Source organism: Blennius ocellaris (assembly GCF_963422515.1).
Source record: "Blennius ocellaris genome assembly, chromosome: 2".
NCBI classification, from domain to species: domain Eukaryota; kingdom Metazoa; phylum Chordata; class Actinopteri; order Blenniiformes; family Blenniidae; genus Blennius; species Blennius ocellaris.
Genome location: NC_137651.1, coordinates 22104453 through 22118896, shown reverse-complemented (window position 1 = coordinate 22118896; position 14444 = coordinate 22104453). Strand labels below are relative to the sequence as shown.

General features: G+C 42.8%; 1 protein-coding gene across 2 annotated transcripts; it reads left to right on the top strand.

The window, feature by feature from the left end:
* Window positions 1-2675: 2675 nt before the first annotated feature.
* On the top strand, window positions 2676-13988 carry LOC308139603 (inositol polyphosphate 5-phosphatase K-like). 2 transcript variants are annotated; one of them, XM_080509065.1, is made up of 13 exons: window positions 2676-3421; window positions 4568-4672; window positions 5216-5324; window positions 5554-5670; window positions 7275-7450; window positions 7945-8056; window positions 8134-8243; window positions 8354-8380; window positions 10433-10706; window positions 10788-10925; window positions 11005-11088; window positions 11162-11266; window positions 11393-13988. In XM_080509065.1, the coding sequence occupies exons 1-13, from the start codon at window positions 3180-3182 to the stop codon at window positions 11486-11488; spliced, it is 1695 nt and encodes a 564-aa protein (XP_080365191.1). In that variant the 5' UTR covers window positions 2676-3179; the 3' UTR covers window positions 11489-13988. The 2 variants fall into 2 exon arrangements, with proteins under 2 accessions (XP_080365191.1, XP_080365192.1); XM_080509066.1 differs by lacking the exon at window positions 8354-8380.
* The last annotated feature ends 456 nt before the right edge of the window (window positions 13989-14444 follow it).

Sequence of the window (14444 nt, the reverse complement as noted above, 5' to 3'; positions counted from 1 at the left end):
ATTAAAAAGGATATTACATAATAAGTTACATGGATGTGGAATATATTAAAAACAGTTATTTGGTTGTGGGTTTCCTTGTGGATTTGCATCAATATTTATGAGTGAGCCACTATTTAACATGTTAACAAAGCAACATTTCAAAAACGACGTCTGTTTACACAGAAATAACAAACACTGCAAATGATGTAGTTAGCATGCCGGACAATACTCAGTAAGCATGAACAATGTCGAGTACATAACCATATATTACTGGTGAGTCACCTCTAAAACCACCAAGGTTTTGTCCCAGAGGTCTTGTTTTTAACACCACAGATGTAGCTGCATGTGGGAACATGAAGGTTGACTGCTGTGGTTCAACCTAGCAGATGATTTTGACTTTTTTGTACCGGAGCAATTAAAAAGGCTGAACAGCACAACTTTGTCTTCAAAAGTAGTTTTTTTTTTTTTATACACAATCAAATATTCCATTATATCAGTGTTTGATTATCCTGGAAAGAATACATGACACGAAATCTATATTTTCAGAAGCTTTTAAGGATCTTGGCTGTATTTTAAAAAACATTTAAACTCCTAAAATTTAGAAATTTCTTTATGTACTGGGTTGCAAAGATAAACAAAATGTGTGTGCTTGTCATAAAATATGCTCTTTCTTTCTTTCTTTCTCCCTAATACGGATTTGTAGAGATATTTTGCTTATGGTGGACACTGTCAGTCAGACATGGCAACCCTGGCTGCTACGCAGCTTTGACAACAAGCGTTAAAGCGCAGCAGGTGGCGTCTGGCACAGATCGTTACAAGCTGTTATTAACTGCAGAGGGATATGGTTTATATGAAGCAAAAAAAAACGCGTTTAATGAACTTCATGGCTTATTTGGCTGCGATCACGTCACAAACACCACAGAGCGCGGCACGAGCGAAACCGGAAGCTGTTGACACTTGTTAGCTTTGTTAGCTCGCCTAAGCCCTCTTAGCACTGTTCGCTCTGGTTACGCCGTAGGTTTACACTGTTAGCACTGCTGGCGTCGTTAGCTCCGTTAGCACCGCTCGAACCACAGGATCAGGGCGTCCCGTTCACTTGTTTACCTCCTCCTTTATTGAAGAGAGGAGGCGATGGAGGAGGACGAGGAGCAGTCGAACCCCGCCATGAAGAAGGGAAACCACTGTTTCAGGTTGTTTATGCTTTCATAACCTTCATCGTATTTAAATTAAAGTCATTATAACACCTTTTCTAACCTGTCGATCAGCCTCTCCATCTCTCCCAGGCTGTGTTATGTAAGTTACTGGAGATTAGCACTCGATTGCATGTATTTATTACTTAGGAGTGCAACGACGGTTCTCTTTAAATTAAAGTGGAGTGTGTCTTCTTCATCACGAGCACATGACTGCACTATTGCAGGATGGTTAGATTCGATTGATGTTGTTATAGTTGCATGACCTCGAGAGAACCAGCGAGGAATAAGCAGCAAACATTAACTTAATGCTCCTTGGTCGTCACACTCACTGTTTAGACGGACTAACGCTGTCACTTCCAGTCAGACACGTTCCATTTTGTTGTCAGCACACATTAAACGGGAGTTTAGTGAAAATGTAACCATTAAGAGAGATGTGGCTCTCTGGTGGCAGAGAGAAGCAGTTACTTTTACAGCCAGAGGTAACGCACTGAAAGAAAAAATAAGAAAGAATGACAGAATATTAAAGTAAAATATTTTTGGTATGGATACAACTTTTTAAAAGGACGAGTACTAACTTTTAGCTGCTTACTGTTTTGTCATGCACTCGCGTGTTTTTGCACCGAAACACAGTTAAATATTAAGACTTGTGGTTTTTTAAAGTTTGTTATGCTCATATTTGACTGTTCCGGCTGAGCTGAGACCAGATGGTCATGGGTGTGCTGGTGTTGTTCCTGTGATGGGTTTCAGACTCGTAAAAACGCCCTTCTACCCTCACCTTTGTCCACATTTTGGTGTGAAGTTAGAATTTTGTCCTCTTCAACTTTTAAATGTGATCTTTACATTTGATGCTTCGGAACGTTTCATTTTCTCCCTTTCTGAGGTTTGTTTTGGATAGATGTTGGAGTAGGGGATGTACCGACACCAGTGTCAAGTGCGATACTGCACCGAGTACTCATAATTAAGTTGGAGTCAGATCCCTGACACGACCCGCGAGTACCACGTGACTTCATGTCTCGGCAACATCGTTGGTACGCAAGAGAACACGGAACAGTATCGGAGGTTTGGAGATTCTTTAATATAAATGAGATTGACAAAAGTAAGACAGACTATAAAATATGATCTGTCCAAATGTCAAGAGGAGGTGAAAGACAATTCGTACAAAAACCAACAACTTGATCACCAGTAACATTTGGAGCAGCAGAATTAAGCCCGATGTGAGTCATTGGTGCTCTGTGGGTCCCGGAGGGTTTTACTCCTCGCCATGCTACATGATACACGATACAGGGTTCCTGAGTTCACACACCAGCGATGCTGCTTGTGATTAAAATATGACTGACGGTATCGTCGCTAAACGCCACGTACTGCCCGATGTGTCCTGTAGGACTGTTGGAGGTGGGCGTAGTGTCGACACAGTGGCTGTCAGGAGGTGGCTCGTGTTGCAACGCTTAGCCTTCGCTATATCATTTGTATATGGAGTCTGAATTTGCCTTATTTGGCATTACATGCGCACTCATACCGATACTCAGTATCGGCAAGTTGATAAAAGTTAGTACTCATACTAGTCATTTAAAAAAAGAGGTATTGGTCCCCGGATGCTAATTTAAGAGGTACCAGATTACTTTGTCCATCTCATTGGAGTTTGAATCTATCTGAATGCAGCGCCAGCCCCCCCCCCCACACACACACCAGCCCCCCCCACCGCTGTCCAAATCTGACCACATTCTGGCAGGTGGATTATGTTGCTCAACAATACTCACCTAATGCGGATTGGAGGCAGAAAACAATGCTTGCGGAGTGCACACTCACGCCTGGGAGGAGGTTTCTCAATGTTTAATAGGCCTAATGCATTTTACAACGAGATTAATCGTCATTTTTAGCACACAAAGGCCTCTTGTAGACAAAGTTTTCTGATCCAAACGGTGGAGCCAGGAGTTCGCTCACTTCACTCGGCCTCTGCAGAGAGAAGAGCCCACCTCCCAAAACGTTCCCGACCGAGCTCCACCCGACATGGATGAAATCGCTCGGCTGCCGGGCGGCGAGGGGCGCGCCCGCGCCGACAGCGTCTGCAGCGACGCCACGCAGTCGACGGGCGGCAAGCTGGCCCTGCGGCACCGGCTCCAGCAGCTGATTACCTCCACGGACGACTGGAACCCCGAGGACGAGCTGCACGACGAGATGATCCGCACCCTGGACCGCGCCTTCCTCGTGTGCGGCCGCACCGCCGGCAGGCCGAGGAAGGACAGCTTCAGGTCCACTCGCACAGCTCTGGTTACACTAAGCTACCCCTTTCTTTCCAAACTAAAATTAACGGGTTTATGGCGATCACAAAACCCATGCCACTTGTCCGGGATTTTTTTAGAATTGGTGTAATTCATGAGAAAACGTGACACTTTAAATGCTTCATGTGATTCTTTGAAAGTGTGTTGAAATCGGTGCCGTCAAGCAGAATCCCAGCCGAATGGATGCTTCGCGTTAATGTTGTATTTAAAGATGGAAGTGTTTCAGTGAAAAGAAAACTCCTCCTTGCACGTTGTGCTGGTCGACTCTTCCATTTGGGTTTTTTTTTCTTGTTTTTTCTGGCGCAACAGCGAATTTGCTACGTTAAGTCCACTTGGACAAACTGCCCCGAAGTGTGTCAGAGACCAGCAGAGACGTTTCGGGGATTTTGAGGTATTCTGTGCTGCACATGGGTTAATGATGGTAATTCGGATTAATCGTGAGGGTAGATTAATCTGCTTTAAAACATTGACTCCTACAGCCCTTATTGAAATTTAATGAAATGTGATTTCATATTCAAACACACCGTAAAATAACTCTTCACATACAAAATATTGAACATTTCCATTTACTTTTTAAATTTTAAGTCTTTATTAGGAAACAAATGATGGTAATCGAACCGAAGCCACGTGGGAAATATCTTCAGGGTATACAAGCCTTATAGACAATGATATATTAACATAACATACATTTAAGTAGTTATTACTTTTGTGACTTTAAAGAAGTCTCTGGTGAAATGTAACCCTTTAAATGCTCTTTAAGCAGTGAAATGAGTTTCCTGTGAAAGGTTAAGCTGAACTGGAACAATGCTGCTCTATCTCTCAGCGTCTAGTTTTCTCGATGTGTGATAATCGAGGTCATTCACTCGATGTTTGAATGCATGAAATGTAATAATTACGGCCGGGGTGAGTTTGGATGAAGGGACGATTGTGTCTTTGTGTCCCGCTGGGCTTCTCGTGGTCAGACGGTGTTTAAACTTGATCTGCTTCTGATAGGTTTCTGCAAAAAAAACATGAAAGAACGTGTTTGATAGTACAACTCAAGAGTGCCACGTGGCGCCGCTGATTGGTTTTCTGCTGCGGGGGGCTCATTCTGTCGCCTCCGTCCCGCTCCTCCAGGCTGCACGTGGTGACGTGGAACGTGGCCACGGCCGACCCACCAGACGACGTGGCCTCGCTTCTCCACCTGAACTCTCCGAAGAGCCCGGACCTCTACGTCATCGGGTAGGTCGAGGTGTGTGTGTCTGTTTACACAGCAACGGTGCTCGGCGCCACTAAAAATGGCTCCCAAATTGTAATTCTTTGAGATGAAAACGCTTGGGGCCCGGCTTTTTGTTGACAGTGGAAGTGCTGCCACTGTGGATTGCGTGCTGGTAAATAGTTATTTACAAGAAGCAGCAAATGGACAATGACAACAATGGCGGCCTCCAGAGGGTCACGACTCCCAATCCAATTTTCTTCTGGGACTTTCTCCATATTAAACTTCCTCATCTGTCCATAGGAATATCTGTGTACTCCCATTGTTAATGTTTATAGCGTGTTGATGTGGCTTTATTAAAAAAAAAACAACAACAAAAAACAACAGCACCCCCTAGTGGCCCTACATGAAACCTACTTTCAGTCTGTTTTCAGAGTGTGCCATTGCCATGAAGACGGACATTGTTTTCAAAATATTGCCGTGTAAACGTGAAACTTTTCTGAAGAAGGAAGACGCATAAATGAGGCTTTTGCACTGAAAACGCGCTGTGTGTCTTTCCCCTGTGTAAGTCTACAGGAAGTGTACTCGAGCCCGCTGCGGTTCTTGTCGGACATGCTGTTCGACGACTTGTGGAGTCAGACCTTCATGTCCACCTTGGCGCCGAGGAACTACATCAAAGTGTGTGTCCTCCCAGAACACGGCGATCTCTGCGCTTCTGTTTTTTTTTTTTTCCATTGGTTGTAGTGATGAAGAGTTTACACTGTGTGTGTGTGTGTGTGTGTGTGTGTGTGTGTGTGTGTGTGTGTGTGTGTGTGTGTGTGTGTGTGTGTGTGTGTGTGTGTGTGTGTGTGTGTGTGTGTGTGTGTGTGTGTGTGTGTGTGTGTGTGTGTGTGTGTGTGTTTTTCAGGTGTCGTCTGTGAGGATGCAGGGTCTGCTGCTGCTCTTCTTCTCCAAGCTGGAGCACATCCCCTTCATCAGGAACATCCAGACGACGTTCACACGCACGGGCCTGCTGGGCTACTGGGTGAGTAGCGCGCGTACACACACACACACACACACACACACACACACACACACACACACACACACACACACACACACACACACACACACACACACACACACACACACACACACACACACACACACACACACCACACAACACACAACACACACACACACACAGCTTTACTTTATCCCCAGACTTACATAAGTCTAACTTTAGAATGTGTCTTCAAAAAGTGTCTTGATTTCTGACAATGTAAATACGCTTTGGTCCCTCCAAGCAGTGATAAAGGCTTCAGTTCAATGTGACTTATTTGGCTTGTCTTTTTCCAGCAGTAAGTTTTGGCCGAAACACCAAAGACCGATACCTGGTTTTAGGCAGAAATTGGGTTTTGAGTGTCCATCCAAAAATGATGGGCGTCCTTTTTGTCATTTCATTTTGGAAATCAAAGATTAGATCGATCATAGGACCATGTAAATTATACCACCTGTGTGGATTCTGCAGATATAACTCCAGTATCTTGGGAAGGAAAATCCTCCCTGCTTTAACATTTGAACACGCCAGGATGAGTCGGAGAATTACGAACCAATCGGAGGCCGCCTTTCACACATCGCATCAATTGACCAACCGCGGTGCTCGTCACTGGGCGTAATACAAAACCGTATTTCAGTTGCGAGTTGTGTATACGAGCGGATAATTTGCTGTATTTCGGCGAAAAAAAGATGAATTCGGGCAAATTTAGACGGTGACAAATAACGATGGCTACATTCTAAACATATTTTAGACGCTTTGAGCAACTTCGCCGCTCTTTTTCTTGGCTGTCTTTTCCGAAAATTGACCGTCCAGCTCAATTTTCAGCTCAATCACTGTTCAAAATGTGAGTTGAAGGGATTAAAAATCAATCAACTTTCATTTGTACTTTTCCCATATCGGTATTTGTCGGAAAAACCTCTCCGTCTCCATGGTAACCAACATGTTGCAGTTGGGGAGTTAGACTGGGAATAAAAATGATGATGCGTGCGCAATTTGACCCAGAGTCAGAAGCAGAAGAGGCGGAACAAAATGCACTGTAATGCACAAGCTGCACATTATTCCACAGTACAGACTGGAGACCCAACATGCAGTTCATCATTAAGGAAACGTCACGCAAACACTGAAGTCAAGTGATCTCAAGTGCTGCCTTCAGCCCGACGCTGGGCTGCACACACCGTTTCATATTCCTCTGTTTTAACATGGAACATAATTCTCTATTTTAACAAGCTGAGAGCTCATCTAGAGTAGAAAATGACACTTCGTTCTGGTCTGGATAGAGTTTAAACTTCCCTGAACACGTCTGAATGTGTCACGGCTCCAACACTGCAGCTTTTCTCTGAATGACCTTTACTTCACTCCACACAGGCCTGATCAACCCCTCTAATGCCACACCTCTCGATTTGTATAATACTCAAACTACTAAGACTTCATTGTTTGTGCTTGTAATGCCTTTGTGTTTCTGAAATGAGGAATCGGACGTTTTGAAATAAAACCACATCCTAACTCACTGTGTTTTAGTGATTTAGTGAGCTGGACCTCGGAAGCGGACGTTCCTGTTTGAGCAGGTTTCCCCTCTTGCCGTCCGTCAGGGTAACAAAGGCGGCGTGTCGGTGAGCCTCTCGCTGTACGGCCACACGCTCTGCTTCCTGAACTGCCACCTGGCCGCTCACATGGACTACGCCTTGGAGCGGGTGGACGAGTTCGAGCGCATCGTGGACACGCAGACGTTCGACTGTGAAAAGGCTCCGAAGATCGCGGATCACAGGTGAGGAGACGAAACCCAGCGATGCTTGGAAGCTGCAGACTCGAGGCAACGTTCCTCCACACTACTGTAAATGCAACTTTTTTTTTTAAAGAGGTGTGTCTCTATGGAAACGGGAAAACCCAACAGTAGATTTATTTCATTTAACACAGTGACAGTGGCATATTATAACTTAATGAGCTGTGTTGCCTTTTATTTTGAAGGCTAAGTGGGACTTTTGCAGCTCCAGATCAATTTTATTTTGTGAAAGATGGGGAAAAAATTGCTTATTTTTCTATAAAAGTTCCCCTCATCTGAACTTAAAACTCATCAGTGTCGCTTTTTTTAAAAATTGTATTTATTTGCACCAAATAAGAATATAATGCAGAATTACAACAAAACTGGCCTCCCCAAAATAACAAAGCATCACGGAACAACAAGCACAGAAGGAAAATAAAACGTGTGAATAAAACAAGTACACATTAAAAATTCGAAGGCTTTTCTTTTATCCTCCTCAGGCTGGTTTTCTGGTTGGGAGATCTGAACTTCAGGATCCAGGACCACGGCATGCACTTTGTCCGGACCTGCATCAACGACCAGACCTACAACCTGCTGTGGAGCAAAGACCAGGTCCGGCCCCCGGAGGGAAACCCGCCGCTCTCCCTCACCTGCGTGAGCCTCAGTTACCAATGTGTTGTCGTTCCCAGTTGATCATGATGAGGAAGAAGGAGCAGCTGCTGCAGGAGTTCGAGGAAGGCCCTCTGGACTTTCAGCCCACGTACAAGTTTGACCGAAACTCCAACACCTACGACAGCAGGTGACTTTTTCATACCTACACACAAGAAATCCTCATCAATCACTCTTGAGCAAACTTCCTGGTCACTTTTTTATTTTTAACGTTTTCTTTACCTCTGCTGAACTCTGCAGGTGCTACCGGACATGGTTTGGCTTTAAGTAAGAAACCAAAACACATGTGTGTCTTGCACCTTGGCTTTGGTTTTTGTATAGCTTTGGTATTTAATTCGTCTAACGCGTGTGAACAATACACGACTTTTAACCAGCAGGCAGAAGAAGCGTCGTCACAGAAGCTTCAAGGCCGAATGGCGACGATTTAACATTTTTAACAATTTAACTCTGTGAACAAAAGACTTGACCTGCTTGTCTATGTGACAGATCGCCTGATGCTCGCTGTTGTGGATTTTTTTTTTTTTATTGCTAAATTTTTTGAAACGCATGTTCAGTGAAAACTGAAATATTTGATCTCACATGATTAAAACACTGACTTTTACAACAATACTAATACAGAAAGATGGGAGACTTCAACTAAGATCAAGTTTTTTCTTTTTTCATCTTTTTTTTTTTTTTTTTTACAAAGTAAGAGTGTTTCCATGATGACATTCTCATGAACTCAAATCAGCTGTGAACCTCATTTAAAATACTTTTAATGTCAGTCAAAGACTGCGGTGATGTTGAAAATACGTCCATAAAACATATTTGCCAGTTATAGGAATTAAAAATATATTGAAAATCGCAAATTAATACCATTTCTAATTATAACTTTCCTCCAAAAGTCCACAATCTTTGTACTCTGTAATGTATATTATACCAAAAAACAAAATCGTAAATTACTATGAGGCCCATATATTTAAAAATGGTCATAAAGTCACTTCAGTTTTTAGAATAAACTTAATTTCAAATGAAAATGTCACTCAGGCGCTTTCAGTATGAAGAAAAGAAACAAAACAAATCAGCATCTTTATCATTCCTATATAATCCTTTATTCTTCATCTAATCACCTTTATTTATTTATTTTTAATTTTGAGATATTTTCTCTCAACTATCCATTTAGTAGAAAATGTCAGTGAGACAGGAAGTTGAATTACGCCTGGAATGAAGTAGAGTTACTGATAAAGTATGTGCAGGCTGTAATTTTAACTCTATTCAGGCTAAACCATAGTAAGGCTGTTTGCAAGCAAACTAAAATTTCCGCAGGAAGTTGATAAAACTAATTTTGCATAACTGTGTGTGTGAACGATGTTGAATTAAACTTGTTTTCTGAAGAGGAGAAAATGAAGCCGGTATGTTTTTGTGAAGAACATACTTGCTTCTAAAAAAATCCCCCCAAAAATCCACCAGGCTTCTTGAAATAAACCGTTTAACCTGTTAACCAGCTGGTGTTTTCCACCGCATCACTTCAGAGCTTGTCTATATGAACGTGATGGAGATTCACAGTACAGCTGCTGGAAAACAGCTTTCACACGTCCACAAATAGACGCTTCTGTAATCCAGCCTGTGTGTGTGTCTGTGCGTGGCAACTGCCTTCTGCTATGACGCTTTTATTGGTTGGAGATGTCAACTCAACTCTGATCGTCCATTCGGCACCCAGTGTGTTTTTTTTTTTAAGTTTCACATTTGGACAGGAAGGTTTCGACAACCGTCACACACGGAAACGCTTGGAAAATTGACTGTAATTTGCTTTTCAGGCTCCTTTAAACACTCTTTGGTTGTCATGAAGCGTGAGCAGCACAAACGCTCTGAATCCTTCAGAAAACAGTTTTAAAAAGTATCTTTCCCTGTTTCCTGTAACAGATAGATACACATTCACACCGCCTGTGGATAACGTGGTGTTCAGTTGAGCCATGTTTTAGAGGACATTCTGCTTCAGCACAGATGAATGTAATGATCTCGTCACTGTAATTTGACCTAAAACATGCAGGCCCAGCGTTCAGCACCTCTGGTCTAGAGTCAACAATTAACCAAACAAGTAAGCCTTTGGATTTTGGTGGGAAGGAAAAACCAGGAGAGAACACGCAACATCTGCACGGAAAGGCATAGATGTCATCGGGTAATATTGACGAGAAGAAGACTAGACAGGTGGCGTAGAGTTTAGGTTTTTAATGCAGTCACTTTTCCCCACCCTCGTTCAGAAACGCAGACTTTAACCCCTCAGCTTAACTCTCCTCCTCTGCTCTCTCTTCCTCTTTCCCCTCCCAACCACACGTCCAGCGGTAAAAAGCGCAAACCGGCCTGGACGGACCGGATTCTGTGGCGGCTCCGATCCAAGACGCTGCCAGACGAGCGAGGGGAAGAAAAGAGCGGGTTGGATGAGAAGAAGCTGCCACAGCAGGAGAGAGAGGAGAAGGAGGAAGAAGAGGAGGAGGAGGAGGAGGAGGAGGAGGAGGAGGAGTACCCACTGAAGATCAAACAGGAGTTATACACAAGCATCATGGAGTACAGCGTCAGCGACCACAAGCCCGTCATCGGGATCTTCAGTCTGCAGGCGAGAAAGTCGTGACAAATGACAAAATGACTCAAAGTGCACCTCCGAGATCGTTTTCCGTCTGGTTGTTTCCCTCTGCAGCTGAGGAAGATGATGGACGCTCCTCTGGTGCGCCTGCAGGCCGAGGGCGACTGGAGCGCCGACATCGACGCCATGGTGATCTACAGCCCCCTGCAGCCGTTCCCCTGCAGCACCTGGGACTGGATCGGACTCTACAAGGTCGGTCGCCGTCTCACGCTTACGTGTCGGCGTGTCGCCTGACGGCTGAAGAGTTTTATCTGTGTGATAACAACTCCAGGTGGGGTTCAGCGGCGCGTCGGACTACATCACATACACGTGGGTCAAAGACGACGAGGTGGCCCTCAGCGAGGAAATCATGCAGGTAGATCGGTGTTCCGGCGGCGTGGCGGAGGAAGTCCGCGCAGGGTTGACGTTGACGTTGAGCGTTTGTGCAGGTGTACGTGAGCAAGGAGGAGATCCCAGTGAGGGGCGGGGAGTGTGTGCTGTGTTACTTCAGCAGCGTCATGCAGTCCATCATCGGAATCAGTGAACCCTTCAAGGTCAGTCTCCAGCAGACACCGTTCGTTGGATTTTCACATTAAAAGGGGGACGTGTTTGTTTCAACACACTGGTCCCAGCAGGATTTATTCTTTTTTTTTTTTTTCTAAATCTGTTTTCTCTTCAAGGTCCACGAGTCCAAAGTGGCCCTGGAGGAGGGTTTCCTCCCCGAGAGGATCAACGGTCTGAACACAGCTGTGTCCGGAGACGAGTTCTGGAACTGATGGTTCTGACTTGAGCTCCCAGGTGACCTGCTGGAGTTCCTTCAGTCTGTCACGCTTTCGATTCCAGCGTAAAAAAAAAGAAAATAATAATAATAATAATAATAATAGACTGAAATCGAGGCAAGTCCTTCAGACTGCGCAGATCAAACCTGTACGGTCGTTAGGAACCTGTGACTTGCATCGTGATTGATCGATTCAATTGGACGGTAAAGGAACACACTGGCTAAAAGTCCCGATGAAGGTGTCGTGGAGTGACGTTGATCACAAGCTGAAAAACTGTAGTCCCAACATCACTTGAATGCTTCTTTCACGAAAAGGGAAAATACAAATCCAGATGTGTTTGTTCAGGTGATTCGTCGAGAGAAGTGAAGGAGTGATCGGCGTCTGTTTATGTAGCAGAAGAAAACGGTGATTTCCCCGACCGCCACTTCACTCCCACACTTTAATACTCAAAAATGGCAGGAAAGGAGGTTTGAGAAGGTTTTTTTTCCTCTATAAGTGATGTTCAGACGTCAGGATGAAGATTCAGTTCAGAGAGAAAATTCAAGGACTTTCATGACGTGTTGTTTTTGTTTTAAAGTCCTTTTAGGCTTGGAGCTGAAATGGACGAGCCTCATGCAGGAAAACTACTTCCTGTCTCAAGTTAATGCCTACGAATTCCTTGATGAGGTTTTCTCTTCTTCTTTGGAGGGAAAAAAGTTTCCTTTTCTTTCACTTCTTAAAAATTAACATCGTTGTTTCTTTTTATTTTTATTACTTCCACGGTTGTAAAGTTGTGATATTAAAATTAGTGGATTAAGGATTAATCCACCAATTCTGTCACACTGTTACAAATATTTGTGATGTTCTGCTTCTTTTGAGCTAAAATTCCTCTATGAAGCAGGTATGAATTGTCAGAGTTTGTAATAAAAAAAAAAGGATAAACAAACACTCAGATGTGTTGAAATGATAAAAATGATCTGCAAGAAAGAAACTTGCAGAAATTCAAACGATAAAAATGAATAATCAAAAGGAGCTAACAGTTGTAATCTAACCTATTGAAGTTTGTGGGATTCTATTACTGGTGACGGTAAAAGAAGGTGAATTGTGGGTAAATCCAACAGATAATCTTGTCTCATCACTGCAGAGATTCAGCTTCAATAATCTGAAATATTGATGGAGAATTGAGATCTGTTTTACTCTCCATCCATAAACTGACAGATGCCTTGCGAGTCTTTTGAATTCTGTGTTTTTAAATGTCGCGTATAGCTGCTGAAACTTTTTTCTCTTTTTTCCATCAGTTTTGTTTTGTAGTTATTTTCTGTTTTGCTGCATGAGGCCCAGAAGCTCCGCCCACTATTTTCCCCTCCAGATGAGCTCATGAAAATAGTTTACCCCTGTAATCATTTTCATCTGACTCTTGAACCGGTTTCAGTATTGGCCGGAGGATCTGTCGCAGAGGGAGTGATAATAATCTGAGTACTGTCCAGTCAGAACTACTGCCTGTGAGCTGGATCGAATCCTGTTTATCTTATTCTAAACCCTCACAGCCTCTTTAACTCGATGTTACTGCTTTTAAAAGTCTATTTGTGTGATATTCCAGTCAACGTCAGGTCCTCCTCTAGAACGTGAACACACTGTTGCGTCGTTTATTTGAACTTATTGCGTAGCAGATTTTCCTGTCACTTGTTTTCCGCTTCCTGTTTCTTTGATTTACTGAAACCTTTCAGTTGAAAACAAAGAATCATTCCTTCTTAATGCTGTTTGCCGGAGACAAAGAGCGGAGAACTTTATTGCACTGTTTATTGGAAATGTATTTATAGGTTGTTGCGTTTGCATCAGTTTGTTGTGAGAGAGAAGATTTGTATTGTTTTTGTTTTTATTGATTCACACTGAACACTGAATTAGCTGCAAGGGAGCCATCGTGTGCAGTCCAATACGACGACTCGTGTTCTTCTCCTGACCAGAAAAGGTCAAGATGCAGGAGTTCAACATGAATACAAAAGCTGAAACTCGGATACTGAAGCCACAAAGTAAAGTGCAACAACACACACACACACACACACACACACACACACACAGCACCACAACAAAAGTCTCCAGTAGAAATCAAACAAATCCAAACACGACTCGATTTGCGTTCAATCTGTTTTATTGGATTGCATTGGATTGTGCCAGTGTTCCTAATGAAGTGGCTGGTGAATGAATATGCATTCAGCAAGTGCCTTTAAATCGATTGTTGCTTTACCTGTACTGTACCTTACTGTACTGTGCTGCTCATTATTATTATTCAGATTATTTATCGTCTTTCATTTTTTCTGAGATTTTATTCTTGAATAAAGCTGTGCTGCTAAATATTATCGGCTTGCTGGATTAGGCTATTGTATTAGACAATTTATGTCCCTTTTTTTTGGAAGAAGTTATTCTCCCTAACTGCAATAGAATATTGTACTGTAACAGAACTGCAAGAAATGCATTTCTATGTAAATGTCATAACGAATAATAAATAAGCTTTACTTTGTGTGTGTCAGAATTCCTCACATCAGAATTTCCTCATATTAACTGTGGTATCCTGGGATGCTTTACTATCATTGCCCACGGAATGACCTCATAACAACTAGGGATTTTATTGTTATTCCAACTTCAAATCAGATGAAATGATGTTGTGGTTGATAATTTTTACCATTTTTCTATTTGTAAAGTAGTTTTATTTTGAAATTACATAATTTCCAACTACTAACTGAGTGGTATCTTGGGATGATCTGGAATTGCTGTGATGTGAAATGACCTCATAACTAAAACATTTTGAGTTATTAGGGTCAGAGGAATTATTTAGATTTATATATATATTTATATATAGACAGGACACTTGAGAATAAAACATTCAATGAGAATCAGGAGGTTTTTCAAATCTCAACCTTACATTTTGATTTTGATTTGTATGTTTCATTCGGTAAAATAACGTTTTTCTATTGTA

Coding starts and splice junctions, on each gene's coding strand:
- LOC308139603 (XM_080509065.1), top strand. CDS start 3,180: ATGGATGAAATCGCTCGGCTGCCGGGCGGCGAGGGGCGCGCCCGCGCC. Junction 7,451..7,944: donor CCGAAGATCGCGGATCACAG/GTGAGGAGACGA, acceptor TATCCTCCTCAG/GCTGGTTTTCTGGTTGGGAG. Junction 11,089..11,161: donor TCAGCGAGGAAATCATGCAG/GTAGATCGGTGT, acceptor GCGTTTGTGCAG/GTGTACGTGAGCAAGGAGGA.